The 15,456-nt window shown below is 36.6% G+C and overlaps 1 protein-coding gene across 1 annotated transcript in view; it reads left to right on the top strand.

Annotated features, from left to right (window-relative positions):
- Window positions 1-15,250, top strand: part of CDR2 (cerebellar degeneration related protein 2) — a 40,760-nt gene extending 25,510 nt beyond the window's left edge. The window contains exons 4-5 of the mRNA XM_053694794.1: window positions 2,962-3,126; window positions 7,917-15,250. Coding sequence (XP_053550769.1) covers window positions 2,962-3,126; window positions 7,917-8,748 — 997 coding nt within the window. The 3' untranslated portion in view covers window positions 8,749-15,250. The remainder of the gene's footprint in view (window positions 1-2,961; window positions 3,127-7,916) is intronic.
- The last annotated feature ends 206 nt before the right edge of the window (window positions 15,251-15,456 follow it).

Genomic DNA, 15,456 nt, shown 5'->3' with positions numbered 1-15,456 from the left:
CCCCTACTCTGAATCTGGATCAAGAGACCAGAATTTCTCTTCTATGGTGGCTTTCTCGGCCACATCTGTCCAGGGGGATGCCATTCAGCAGGCCGGACTGGACAATTGTAACAACAGACGCCAGCCTACTAGGTTGGGGCGCTGTCTGGAATTCTCTGAAGGCTCAGGTACAATGGAATCAGGAGGAGAGTCTCCTACCAATAAACATTCTGGAATTGAGAGCAGTTCTCAATGCCCTTCTGGCTTGGCCCCAGTTAACAACTCGGGGGTTCATCAGGTTTCAGTCGGACAACATCACGACTGTAGCTTACATCAACCATCAGGGAGGGACAAGAAGCTCCCTAGCAATGATGGAAGTATCAAAGATAATTCGCTGGGCAGAGTCTCACTCTTGCCACCTGTCAGCAATCCACATCCCGGGAGTGGAGAACTGGGAGGCGGATTTCTTAAGTCGTCAGACTTTTCATCCGGGGGAGTGGGAACTTCATCCGGAGGTCTTTGCCCAAATACTTCGACGTTGGAGCAAACCAGAGATAGATCTCATGGCGTCTCGACAGAATGCCAAGCTTCCTCGTTACGGATCCAGATCCAGGGATCCGGGAGCGGTTCTGATAGATGCTTTGACAGCACCTTGGACCTTCGGGATGGCTTATGTTTTTCCACCCTTCCCGATGCTTCCTCGATTGATTGCCAGAATCAAACAGGAGAGAGCATCAGTGATTCTAATAGCGCCTGCATGGCCACGCAGGACTTGGTATGCAGATCTAGTGGACATGTCATCCTGTCCACCTTGGTCTCTACCTCTGAAACAGGACCTTCTGATCCAGGGTCCCTTCAAACATCAAAATCTAATTTCTCTGAAGCTGACTGCTTGGAAATTGAACGCTTGATTTTATCAAAACGTGGTTTTTCTGAGTCAGTTATTGATACCTTAATACAGGCTAGGAAGCCTGTTACCAGAAAGATTTACCATAAGATATGGCGCAAATACTTATATTGGTGCGAATCCAAGAGTTACTCATGGAGTAAGGTTAGGATTCCGAGGATATTGTCTTTTCTACAAGAAGGTTTAGAAAAGGGTTTATCCGCTAGTTCCTTAAAGGGACAGATTTCAGCTCTGTCCATTCTTTTACACAAACGTCTGTCAGAAGTTCCGGACGTTCAAGCTTTTTGTCAGGCTTTAGCTAGGATCAAGCCTGTGTTTAAAACTGTTGCTCCACCATGGAGTTTGAACTTAGTTCTTAATGTTTTACAGGGTGTTCCGTTTGAACCCCTTCATTCCATTGATATCAAGATGTTATCTTGGAAAGTTCTGTTTTTAATGGCGATTTCCTCGGCTCGAAGAGTCTCTGAGTTATCTGCCTTACATTGTGATTCTCCTTATCTGATTTTTCATTCAGACAAGGTAGTTCTGCGTACTAAACCTGGGTTCCTACCTAAGGTGGTCACTAACTGGAATATCAATCAAGAGATTGTGGTTCCATCTTTGTGTCCTAATCCTTCTTCGAAGAAGGAACGTCTGCTACACAATCTAGATGTAGTCCGTGCCCTGAAATTTTATCTACAGGCAACTAAGGATTTTCGACAAACGTCTTCCCTGTTTGTCGTTTATTCTGGTCAGAGGAGAGGTCAAAAAGCTTCGGCTACCTCTCTCTCTTTTTGGCTTCGTAGCATAATACGGTTAGCCTATGAGACTGCTGGACAGCAGCCTCCTGAAAGAATTACAGCACATTCTACTAGAGCTGTGGCTTCCACTTGGGCCTTTAAGAATGAGGCTTCTGTTGAACAGATTTGCAAGGCTGCAACTTGGTCTTCTCTTCATACTTTTTCCAAATTTTACAAATTTGACACTTTTGCTTCTTCGGAGGCTGTTTTTGGGAGAAAGGTTCTTCAGGCAGTGGTTCCTTCTGTATAAAGAGCATGCCTGTCCCTCCCGTCATCCGTGTACTTTAGCTTTGGTATTGGTATCCCAGAAGTAATGATGACCCGTGGACTGACCACACTTAACAGGAGAAAACAAAATTTATGCTTACCTGATAAATTCCTTTCTCCTGTAGTGTGGTCAGTCCACGGCCCGCCCTGTTTTTTATGGCAGGTAAAAAAAATTTTTGAATTATACTCCAGTCACCACTACACCCTTTGGCTTCTCCTTTCTCGTTGGTCCTTGGTCGAATGACTGGAGGTGGCGTAGAGGGGAGGAGCTATATGGCAGCTCTGCTGGGTGAATCCTCTTGCACTTCCTGTTGGGGAGGAGTTAATATCCCAGAAGTAATGATGACCCGTGGACTGACCACACTACAGGAGAAAGGAATTTATCAGGTAAGCATAAATTTTGTTTTCTTGTGTGCACATCTAATATGTACATATGCCTCGTGCACTTTTAAACACTGTGCCTACTCAGAGAGCATATATTGTATCTTGATGACTTGGTTTTCATCATAACTGACAAATATGTCACTGTAGTCTCTCAGAGCAGGCACAGTGTTTTAAATGAGTGCACGTGGCATATGCACACAAAAAAGCCATCATTAAAATTTTGATAACTTTTGTATTTGCTAATACATTTATATAGGGCTAAAATACTTATTTTCACAAATAAAATGCACTTGTCTCTTTTAAAATAATAGCTCAGTACCACTTGAACTTCCTACGAATGCTCAATTACTCATTAAGACAGGAATATACATTTTTCACAAACCACAACAAAAAAGCTGTAATACAGTCACACACACATGCTTCTTGTCATTGGCTCAACAGATGTATTCAGCTAGCTCCCAGTAGTGCATTTCTGCTCCGGAGGTGGCTTTTAACAATGTGTTTAACCCCATTGCAGGTATTAAGCAAATAATTATGTGGAAATACATTAGAGGATTTTTCTTTTTGCTCTTTTATGTCTAACATCCCTGAGCTCTAACCAGTGATCGTAGAGAACAAGTAATTACTGAGCCATGTTTTGCTCAGGTTCACAGAGACAATAGAAGGTTTGCAGGCTCATGTTGACGGCCTTCAGAAGCAGGTGGAAGAGCTGAAGAAGCCCGGAAGACTGTGTCGGAATCGAGAGAGATTTGAGCAGTCCAGATCCACACAAAGCGTCTCTTGTTTGAAAGAGCTGTACGACCTGCGCAAGTAAGTCACTGGCTACTCTGACAATGGTTCGATGTGTTCGGAATCAAACTGCTGGGACAATGATTACTTTGTAGTAGCATTCACATTTGTATAGTTAGGATTTGGTTTTAGGGAAATCATGTGTAATAATATAACACTAATTAGTGTATTTTATTACTGAACAAATTGTTGTCACTAACTATGTGTAACTCATATAGAAGAGTTAAGCACATAGTAAAAAAAAAAAAGTGCGTTGGATGCATTCAGGCTCATTTACCATGCTTGTAATGTGACCAATACATTTGCTTGTTTTACAGCAATACTCCAGGAGTGCCGTTTACTTGTTTTTTCTTTCTATAAATGTTTAGCTTCTTGAGTATGCCACTCCTGATTGTCTCACCTGGGAATGCGCCTGGCGTGGGAGTTTGCAGGAGAATTTGTTTTAAAAAACATTTTCAGAAAATGGCTATCTTGTGCTAAAAAAACATACTTTTTTGTTTTTGTTAGTTGAGCATGTTCCTCTCCACCACTAAAGCTGTGGGAGTTGCCTTATTAGCCAGTGAACAGCAGATCTCTAAGTGTGAGCTGTGCACAAACAGGCACTCCCAGTTTCAAAATTATTTTAAATACCTTTAACCCTTATTAGAATGCTAAGCTGGATTTAATATTTTTCTGTTTTTTTACTATTTTCAAATAAAAAAAAGACTCCCCCCCCAATCCCCAAGACTTATACCATTGGAAAGGTTAGGCAATTACCTTTCCAATGGTGGGTCTGTAGCTGCTGAGATCCCTGAGTTTTCTAAGCAGCATGCCCCCTTTCCCTGTACTTTGTATTGACAATTTTAAATTTGCGCGGTGACGTCATTGTGCTTGACGTCACCGCACGTAACGGGAAGCCCGGCGATGCCTGTCACTATGCAGGCCTGATCGCCGGGGTAGGAGCGGGTGGGAGACCCCAGATTGCAAAAAAGGTAGTTGAGTGCTAGCGACTGCTCACAGCACCCAAGGCTTAATATAACCTTAACATATATTTGAAGGGACAGTCAACAGCAGAATTTTTGTTGCTTTAAAAGATAGATAATCCCTTAATTACCCATTCCCCAGTTTTGCATAACCAACACAGTTATAATTATACACTTTTACCTCTGTAATTACCTTGTATCTAAGCCTTTATTTTAGTTCTTTTGACAGATTTGTATTTTAGCCAATCCAGTGCTCACTCCTCGGTAAATTCACATGCATGAGCTCAATGTTATCTATATGAAACACATGAACTAACGCCCTCTAGTGGTGAAAAACTGTCAAAATGCATTTAGATTAGAGGCGGCCTTTAAGGTCTAAGAAAGTAGCATATGAACCTCCTAGGTTTAGCTTTCAACTAAGAATACCAAGAGAACAAAGCAAATTTGGTGATAAAAGTAAATTGGAAAGTTGTTTAAAATTACATATTCGATCTGAATCATTAAAGTTTTGGGTTTTTTTTGGACTTGGCTGTCCCTTTTAAGTGCTCTTATATACACTGACTTTTTTTTTGTCCCTTTAAATGAGTCTGCCCCTTTCTGCTTTACAGTCAGCTTTATTATGCGAGCATCAGATCCAACCGCAGCCCTCGCAGTTTGTACATTAAAGGGACAGTCTACTCCAGAATTGTTTATTGTTTAAAAAGATAGATGATCCCTTTTTTTACCCATTCCCCAGTTTTGCATAACCAACACTGTTATATAAATACACTTTTTTTTTACCTCTGTAATTACCTTGTATCTAAGCCTCTGCAGACTGCCCCCTTATCTCAGTTCATTTGTTAGACTTGCATTTAGCCAATAAGCGCCCTCTCACTTGTAAATCCACGGATGTGGTCACAATCTGTATGGCACACATGAACTTATGCCCCCTAGCTGTGAAAAACTGTCAAATGCATTGAAAAAAGGGACGGCCTTCAAGTTTTTAGAAATTAGCAAATAAGCTAGGTTTAGCTTTCAACAAAGAATATCAAGAGTACAAAGCTTATTTGATGATAAAAGTGAATTGGAAAGTTGTTTAAAATTGTATGCCCTCTCTGAATCATGAAAGTTTAAAGGGACACTGAACAAAAAAAAATTTATTTTGTGACTCAGAGCATGCAATTTTAAGCAACTTTCTAATTTACTCCTATTATCAATTTTTATTTGTTCTCTTGCTATCTTTATTTGAAAAAGGCATCTAAGTTTGTTTTTATTTATTCAGAACTGTGGACAGCACTTTTTTATTGGTGGATGAATGTATCCACCAATCAGCAAGGACAACCCAGGTTGTTCACCAAAAATGGGCTGGCATTTAGCTCTGAATATTCTGGGCTTTTTGATTTCCTTCAAGTTTTTATAAAGTAATAGGTGCAGCGGTGTTGAAAGGTTTCTATTATCTAATCTCTTCTGCTGATAACTAGGGGTCATATGAAGTGTGCAAATGTCGCTTGTATTGAATATAACACAATATATAGACTCTAAAGACAGCCATTGTTACTTTATTTTATAGAAACTTTAATAATTCAGACATACCAGTTTAAAAAGGGACAGTAAAATTAAAGTTTTTTTTTTTTTGTTGCATTATCTTGTTCTCACCTCTTAAAATATGTGTAGTGGTTTTTGTGTTTAAGACTTCTGCTGAAACTTGTAGTTAATCGCCAAACTCAGCAACTGTTTAGTGCGGTTCCTATAAATGTACCGGTTATTGAGATTACAGGGTCCCTTTAAAAATATGCTCTAATGGAATAAAAATTATTACAGCATATTCATAACTTTTATTTTATTTTATTTTATTTTTTTCTTACTATGTGTTTAACTCTTTTGTGGAGTTTAAAGGGGCACTAAAATTTCATCCCTCTAATTAAAGGGACAGTACACTGTAAAATTGTTTTTCCATAAATGTATTTTAAATGACTTGTTATACCAACTGCAGAGTATAAAATATTTGAGAAATTGCATTTTCAGGTTTATTTGTGTATATGAAGTAGCTGGTTTTGTGCTTTGAAACCACAGCCTATTACAATGGGTTGAGCTTCAGGTAATATCAGATCTCATTATGTTATCACTTTTATGTACACAGACTTGCTTCCTTATCTTATATTTGTCTGGAACACCAAAGCTCAATACATAGAGAGAACAATGGAAAATTATCATTTTATTACTTAACTATCCTGCCCCCCACTGTGAGTTTAATTCCTTCTGCTGGCTGTGTTTACTTAGGCTTGTCAATAGCGTATACGCCAGTATCAAAATTTTCAGTATAGGCTGGGAAACCACAAGCTAAATCAGCTATTTCAAATGCTGAAATATGAGTAAAGGAGCTACTTGCAACCCATTTAATACACTCTAGCAGGTAAAAAGGATCATTGGGAATAATTTAAAGGGGAGAAAGTTTTTGGGTGAACTGTCCCTTTAAGGATGCCGCCATTTTTGAACCTAAGTTACGGAGCAGGTATCTGAAGGAGAGTTGCTACACATGTGCAAATACATCAGCACTGGAGTGCAGTGAAAAACAGAGTTCAACATGTCCGCACCCATAACTAGAGGAAGGCGGGGAATAACCTCTATCTGCCTATCGAATTTAGCTAGTATTTAATATCCCTTTAAATACAGTTTGTAAAGGACACATTAGACCATTTTGTTTTTACATTACAATGTGCAGGAACAAATATGCCAAACCCCCCCCATGCCTTATTGTGTATGATGTCATTATGCTCTGTGCAATGACATCACCTTATACTAATTAAGATTTTGAAGACACATTTTTGTAATTATCTTTTTATGGGTCATGTATTGTCCTTACTGTGCATGGGGTTAATATTAAAGGGACAGTCTACCATAGAATTTTTATTGTTTTAAAAGATAGATAATCCCTTTATTACCCATTCCCCAGTTTTACATAACCAACACAGTTATATTAATATACTTTTTACCTCTGTGATTACCTTGTATCTAAGCCTCTTCTGTCAGCCCCCTGATCACATGACTTTATTATCTATTGACTTGCATTTTAGCCAATTAGTGCAGTGTCTTCCACAAGCTACGGGTGTGAGCACAATGTTATCTATATGGCTTTTATGAATTATCCCTCCCCTGTTGTGAAAAGCGAATAAAAAAAGCATGTGATAAGAGGCTGTCTGTAGTGGCTTAGAAACAGGCAGAAATTTAGAGGTTTAAATGTTATAAATTATATTAATATAACAATGTTGGTTGTGCAAAGCTGGGAATGGGTAGTAAAGTCGTTATCTATCTTTTTAAACAGTAACAATTTTAGTGCTGACTAAACTGGGGTTAAACACTGAGATTGTAATATTAAATGTGTAATTATACATAGTAAACCAATTTAGCAATATTCTTTCATTATTTGTCCTGTAATTTAAATCTGAACGGAAAGAGTTCATGGCAGCTTCACAAGCCTAATCCTGTCACATAACTGTCCCTAATTTACAATTTATCTTTTCATTTCTGCAGACGTCAAACAATTAAAATTTTGTTAAAACAATGGCAGTGGCAAGCCCTGTAATTTGATTGGCTCCTCCAAATAAGGGAAGTGTTGCAGCAGACAAGGTGTTAATCTGTTATAACAACATTCAGAAAATGTATTTACAAGGTGTTTACTGTCCATTTAAGTATTTTCCATCATGACTGCAAATCTGTGTGCCTGGACTTGTATTACCATTATCCGATGCCAGATGTTATGAATCTGTTTTGGGTTGTTGTTGGGTTGTTGTGTTTTTTTTTAACAATTATCCTAAATCTATTTTTATCTGTCTGTGTATTAAGAATGTTTTTCCTCTGCATTTTTTTCAGGTATTTTGTGTATGATCATATTTTTGCTGAGAAAATCACCTCTGTGCACTCTCAGACAGGCGCTCTTGAAGAGGAAAATGACTGTTTGAAGAAGACATTATCCGTTCTAGAAGCTCAGCTAAGCCTCGAGCAGAAGAAACGAGCAACCCTGGAAGAGGAACATAAACAAGTACTTACCGAAAATGCTGAGCTGGAGAACATACTGCAAGAACAAAGCTCCTATCACACAAGGGCAGAAGAACTGGAGGCAGAGGTGGCAGAGATGCGCCAGATATGTCGGACGGAGAACGTTTTTGCTAGCAATGTGGAAAAGCTGATTCCAGAGTCCATATTCATCTCTTTCAAGGAGACTCCAGATAAGGAAGATCACGCAGCTGTTCTAGAACTTCCTGATGTGGAGAAAAAACCTCTTAAGAGAAGTAACAGTGAGCGTCTCTTGACAACTGTTGCTACGGAAATCATTTTGAACGGTCATGAAGAAACTTGCATTAGGAGGACTGAAGCTGTAAAACAAAGAGGCATTTCTCTGCTTAATGAGGTAGATGCACAATACAGCGCTTTAAAGGTTAAATACGAAGAGCTGCTCCAGAAATGCCAACAGGAGGAAGAGTGTATCAGTCACAAGTCTGTCCAGACATCAAAGCCTGCCCTGGACCTCTCGCCAATGGATTCCAGCCGAGGAGGTTCCGCCACGAGGCACCAGGCCAGTCCTAACGTAACAACACAACCAGAATACAAGGTGCTATTTGAGGAAATATTTAGCTGCATCAAAAGAACCAAAGAAGAGATAAATGAACAAAGAACAAAATATAAAAGTATTTCTAACAGCTAAAGCCACCAGTATTATTGAACTTTTGCCCTCAAAAGCATTTGTTTGAAAAATATAAATATCTGTCTCAAATTTTTTTTTTTTTGTAATATTTAATTTTTTTATGTTTATTTTTTTTATTATTTTTGCAAGGAAAATCAGAGACTTGCTAATATATCGCTACCTCACTGGCCTGTTGTGTATGCTACGAAACGCGTAACACTTCTGTTAAAGGGACGTGATATTAAAATGGTTTCTATCAAGCACATGAAAGAGGGGACATTAAATATGTTATTTATTTATCCCTGAAAAGTCAGAATGTAACTAAGAGAGCATGCATGTACTCAAGTATTCATGCTCACTCGTTGATATGGACATATGCCACAGCTTGACTGGTGGAGAGAGAGAGAGTTCCACAAGCTTTACAAGAAAAAGATTTGGTTTATTCAGCACACAAATATCAACTCAAAATAGCCTTTATACATTTTGAAATACTAATTTTTAGTTCAGTTTTGAGAAAATCTGTGTCCACCAAGCTTGTTTCTCAGCAAAGCTTTAACACTCTCATTGCCAGTTGGGCCTGCAATTACTGTGGGGGTTTTTTGCATTTGTATAATAAGAAGAAAAAAAATCCACAAAACAACCAACACTAATTGTGTTGTGCATTATATTTTTCATTATTTCCTAGGCCTACTGCTATACCAGGTACCAAGGTTGTGGAACGCAGTTATCTTGTATTACTGGAGAAAACAACTTTTAGCTGCTTGGGATAAATATACTGTGAATGATGTTTATCCTTCAATGACCAAATCTATTTGTTTCAGGTCATGCTATATGAGGTTAGCATTAATATTATTATTATCCGTTATTTGTAGAGCGCCAACAGATTTGGCAGCGCTAATATAGTGTAATATAGCATTAATATATAAAACTGATGTTTTTGGAAATGGCAGGGGGAAAAAAATGTAATCTATTGGATTATCTAAGTGTTAAACCTGCTTAGAGCATTGCACTTGTGAGCAATATTCTATTTTTTTATTTGTTACAGAGTTTATAAAAAGGATTTGTATCCCTTATATAAAATACCCATTCTAACTGCAAGTTGTTTCCTTGCAAAACAGCTTATTTTGTGTGTTGTTAAACCGAAAATGTTAAATTCATTACAAATTACTTTTTTTTTTAAATCCCATTGATGGGACATGATACCCAAATTTTGAAGCACTAGAAAGTGATGCAGCATAGCTGTAAAAAGCTGACCAGAAAATATATCACCTGAATGTCTCTATGTAAAAAAAGACACCTATTTTACCTCAAAATATCCTAAGGATTCACACTCCACAGTAAAGAGTCTTTAAGCAGCCAATCAGGATGCTAGCCCCAGGACTTGCAAGGAAGAGTGCATCTGGCATGTGCAGACAGTCCTGTTATTTCCTATTCAGTTTAAGGAAGTTTACTATGAAATATCACGCAATTTCAGTGAAATCTCATGAGATCACCGCAAAGCAATACATGACCTCAGCTGGTTTTTTTAGTTTTTTAAACTTGCAGCTGAAGTATAACTGTTCACAGAGCACTTACTCTGATGAGCTGAAGAAATTGAGGTAAAATATCTCCCTTTTTTTTTCATAGAGATGCTCAGGTGATATTTTCTTGTCAGATTTTTACAGTTCTGCTGCATCACTTTAAAGTGCTTTAGCATACGAGTATTATGTCCCATTTAAGATAAACATTTATTATAATAATAGATAATATGCAGCTGTGAAACTATAGAATAATCCTATAGAAAAGCTCGGAATGGACACTTTGCATTAAAGGGATGTAAAACCTTAAAAAAAAATGTGCTTCCTTCTCTTGTTATCCTTTGTTGAATGAGCCAATGACAAGGGGCATATATGTCCAGGTAGCTCCCATGTGCATTGCTGATCCTGAGCCTAACTAGGTATGCTTTTCAACAAAGGCTACCAAATGAACAAAGCAAGTCAGACTATAAAAGTAAATTGGAAAGTTGTTTAAAATGACATGCTCTATCCGAATCTAGAAATGTTCATTTTGACTGTAGTTTCCATTTAAGTAACACAAATTTTACATAGAACTTCATAACTAATTACAATATGGAGTCAACCACATAATGTGAGGAGGAGAGACAGCTGCAGAGATATCTAGATATATATATAGATATACACACATTTTTTTTCTTTTGTCTAGCTTGAAGAAACTTGAGATTTCGGATGAGAAAACAGCAGTAAATGATTAATGCTCATCTCATTGTTTATTATTTTGCAAAGAAGCAAAATCTCATTTTTGTTTAATCATTTCACTGCTATTCTATCTGTTGTTTGACTTTTAACTGGCAAATCTGAATACTGCAAATCAAAGCTATGTAACTTGATATCATTTCATAAGCAAAGACGCACAAAACTGGCTGCCAGACATCATCATTAGTTTGGGTGTTAATAGATTGAAAAAAACCTTTGCCTTTAGCTGAAAGTATAGATTATTAGTAATAGGCCATAATTACTGTACCACATTGTGTTTTTATAATGCTGAACTGTACAACTAAAGGCCAAGCACAAGACTGTACACAAAGGTTCTCACTTAAAGGGACACTAAACGCAAAAAATGTCTTTCATAATTCAGGTAGAGAATAACATTTTAAACAACATCCCAATTTACTTCTGTTATCTAATTTGCTTCATTATTTAGATATCCTTTGTGGAAGAAATAGCAATGCACATGGGTGAGCCAATCGTATGAAGCATCTATGTGCAGCAACCAATAAGCAGTTACTGAGCCTATCTAGATATGCTTTTCAGCAAAGGATATCAAGAGAATGAAGCTAATTAGATAATAGACGTAAATTAGAAAGTTGTTTAAAACTGCATGCTCTTTATAAATTATGAAAGAAAAAAAAAATGTGGGTTTCATGTCCCTTTTAAATGATGAATTCAAACAAAATGAAGACCTTATAGCGAGACAGTAGCCTTGAGCTGGGAAACTTTCTGATTGGTGTAATATGCAAACTAAAGCAGAAATGTGCGCTTCCTGTATCATACAAAGCCATTGTCTGGTCTGTAGCGGTTCTGGTTAGGAATTTCGCTCCCATGGCTACAATGTGTCTGCAGCCGTGTCTCCTGCACAGCTGGGGAGGCAAATTCACATTAACCTTTTGGACGCGAGACAGAGCATGCAATTATAAATGACTGTACCCTTCACCATCTGGGACAGTCTCGCACTGCGGTGTAGATCTCTGTATTCTCAAATCATTTGTGGAAGAATTTAAAAGCAACATTGAATGCGGTTTGTAACACCGTATAAAGTTTTTGTTCAGAATTCTCAGACATGCAACACATCCTGTAGCTGTACAGGACATTATAAGGATCTACTCTACAGGTGCTGTTTTGCAATCGTCTCGCTTATCTCAGTAAAAGGCGCTTTTCCCAAAATCCTTTTTAAACAGCGCACAAACGCGTTAGGGTGACCTGATGTGGTAATGCCCATATACCAGGAAAGGTAGAATTAGCCAGAAATTGAACGAGCTATTTTAAGTGGTTATATTATATATATATATATATATATATATATATATATATACATACATAGTATATATGAAGACATTGCCCTGTAAAAGATTTACATGCTTTTAAAACTAATTTTGTTTAGCAGTTTTTTGCAAATCCAGAGGCGGCCAGTGATACATCCCCTGAAAAGCCAGTTTCTTACGTTTACCTGGTCACCTATCTTGGAACCAATCAGAGGCTGTATATGAATGAGCTTGTGCACTGCCTGAGCTTACTGCTTAGAGAGCAATTCTATACAACCTGCATCTTCATCTTATTTTTTTTAAACTAAACCCTTTGAGTAGAGACTTAATTTTGAGTTTAATACCTCTCTATAATACCTTTTTGACCTCACTATATATAATTAACTTTTTTTTTTTGTCTTTGTGGTTAGGATTGAGACGGAATTAATAATTTTATATTAAATGTGTGGCTTACACGTTCCACTACTGTTGGGATGTTTTTCTTTTTAAGGTTCCCAGAAGTTGTTACTGTGACCACCACTTTTTATTATTAAGGATTTGTTTGATCTCGTTATTAGTATTGTTTAATCTAGAAGTTTGTTTAGTCTCTTGCATCAGAGAAGCAATTGTCATTTATGCTTCACAGATTAAGACCTCTCATATTCAGCTAAAATGACAAATCTTATGAGATCAGAATGTGCTCAACAAATAAAAGGAATCTTCTATTAGAATTTAGATAATTATCTTACAAAACTGTAACCATGAAGAAATGTGCTTGTAAGTTAATTATTCATTGGCTAAAGTAAATACTACATTTTATTATTGAAAATGTATTCCCTAAGACTATATTTACCAAAAAAAAATATTTATTTATACAAGTATTGCTGTTTTTACATATATATTTTTTTTAACTTTAAAATGCTTAATTGATTTTCTCAGTATTGATAGTTGGTAATTGTAAAGTTTATTATTTTAAAACACAGTATATAAAAATTTTTTTTTTTAAAAAGTGTCACTTTAATTCATTGAAATATTTAAAAGGCCTTCCTTTATAAAATATTTACCATTTAGAGATGGTAAACATCACGCCGTTCCTCCGCCCACATGGAATACTTGATTTAGCTGAGTGATGACGAATCCGGCTTCATCCAATCGTTGCGTGTTCCACGAGCTGGACGCCAAATAAAGTATTCGATGTGGTCGGAGGAACGGCGTGATGTTTACCATCTCTAAATGGTAAATAATTTTACAAAGGAAGCCCCTTTAAATATTTTAATGAATTAAAGTGCCACTATTTTTTTTATAAATTTCATATACCGTGTTTTAAAATAATAAACTTTACCATCACTTTAAAGCTCTTTAAAAACAGTTTAAACCCAACTTTGTATTAGAAACCTCCATAATTTCAAGTCTCATTTGTCAACAAAAGCTTTAAAGGTGCAATCTACTGCAAAAATAAAATCCAGCTGGTGATTGGCTGCTACATGCGTATCTATCTCCCAATTGGTTCACCAGTTTTGTTTCGTTTTAACTCCCACAACAGGACTTTAGCTATAGGTCAAATAGTTACTTAGCACTTGAAAGTAATACAAACATGACATGCTCTTAATTAGATTTTAGTTTTGTAATAGAATATTTCTTTAAAATGAAGGTTAGAAGTATTTGTAAAATCTAACATTGTAGTACAGGTTCCCTAATATCATATGAGTAATATTTCAAAGAATATTATACATTTGGGGGAAATACTTCTTTGATTATTCTTTTTTAATGTCATATACTTAATTAAACTAGGATGGTTGAAATGCAAGTTTATATGATACAGTTAATATAAGGAATAGGGAAGAAGTATGTGCAGTATCTTAAAGGTAAAGTGGAATGTGACCATGTTTGTAGACCGGTTATGGGTAATATGTGTTTATGGGTATCAGGATTGTCACTGTGAATACATATTCACCAACGTTTTGTGCATTTATAGTTTAACCCTTTAAGGACACAGCTTTCAGTTTGCTCAATTGTTTTATGACGGAATAATTCCGTCATATGTCCTTAAGAGGTTAAACATTTCTAGAAGTATTTAATAACTGATCGATCAGACATATATTGTTTTATGTGGACAATTAAAGTCACAGTTTAAAGGCAAAAATGATCATGTCTGATATAGTTAGACACAATATAAATGTAGTTGTATCCGTTTTACATGAATGTAGGCAGTTGGAGAGGTTTCTATTGGAGGCTGAATTACTTGCAAACCATTGTTTGTTTATTCTGATGCAATTTGAATTTGTTATATAACGTATTTCTTTGTCAGAATGCTTAAAGGGACACAGAACCCAATTTTTTTCTTTTGTGATTCAGATAGAGCATGCAATTTTAAGCAACTTTCTAATTTACTCCCATTATCAAATTTTCTTCTTTCTTTTGGTATGTTTATTTGAAAAGCAAGAATGTAAGTTTAGATGCCGGCCCATTTTTGGTGATGGTGAACAACCTGGGTTGTCCTTGCGGATTGGACAGCACCAATAAACAAGTGCTGTCTATGGTTCTGAACCAAACATTTGCTGGCTCTTTAGCTGCCTTCTTTTTCAAATAAAGATAGCAACAGAACGAAGAAAAATTGATAATAGAAGTAAATTAGAAAGTTGCTTAAAATTGCATGCTCTATCTAAATCATGAAAGAAAAAAAATTGGGTTTAGTGTCCCTTTAAAGGAATAAAGTAACAAAGTTCACGGTTTTGTTATTTTGGGTACCTCTGCAGCTTTTAAGGGGCTGAGCCATCTGTATCCTGTAGTAGCTGTGTCACAAGTGAAAGTTCAGGTTTTAACCCTTTAATAGTAGAGGTTAAATACCCTTTGTCCAATAGAGCAGTACACTTGTTGACTATTCTGTCCCTTTAAGCTGAGCGCTTGTATATCGGTATATACAAATGTAATTTCTGAGCACTTAACTTATGCTAATATGATTTTTTTTCATTCTGTATCAACTGAATAAAGTGATCTTGTTCTTCATGTGGATTTTGAGTTATTATTGGTATTTGATTTCTGTATTTGTAAACACCTCCTTTTAACCCCTTTGTGCCTAGAACAGACTTTAACACTCTAAGATTTATCCTATTTAATGCCGGATTAGTACTAATAAACTCAAACCAATGGAAAAACCCAAGAACATTATTTTGTTGTTGTTAAAGAACAAAGATTTGCATCTACCCTTTTGT

Source organism: Bombina bombina, chromosome 11 (genome assembly GCF_027579735.1).
Source record: "Bombina bombina isolate aBomBom1 chromosome 11, aBomBom1.pri, whole genome shotgun sequence".
Lineage (NCBI taxonomy): Eukaryota > Metazoa > Chordata > Amphibia > Anura > Bombinatoridae > Bombina > Bombina bombina.
Note: the sequence above shows the minus strand (reverse complement) of the source record. Positions and strands in the feature narration are given on the sequence as shown.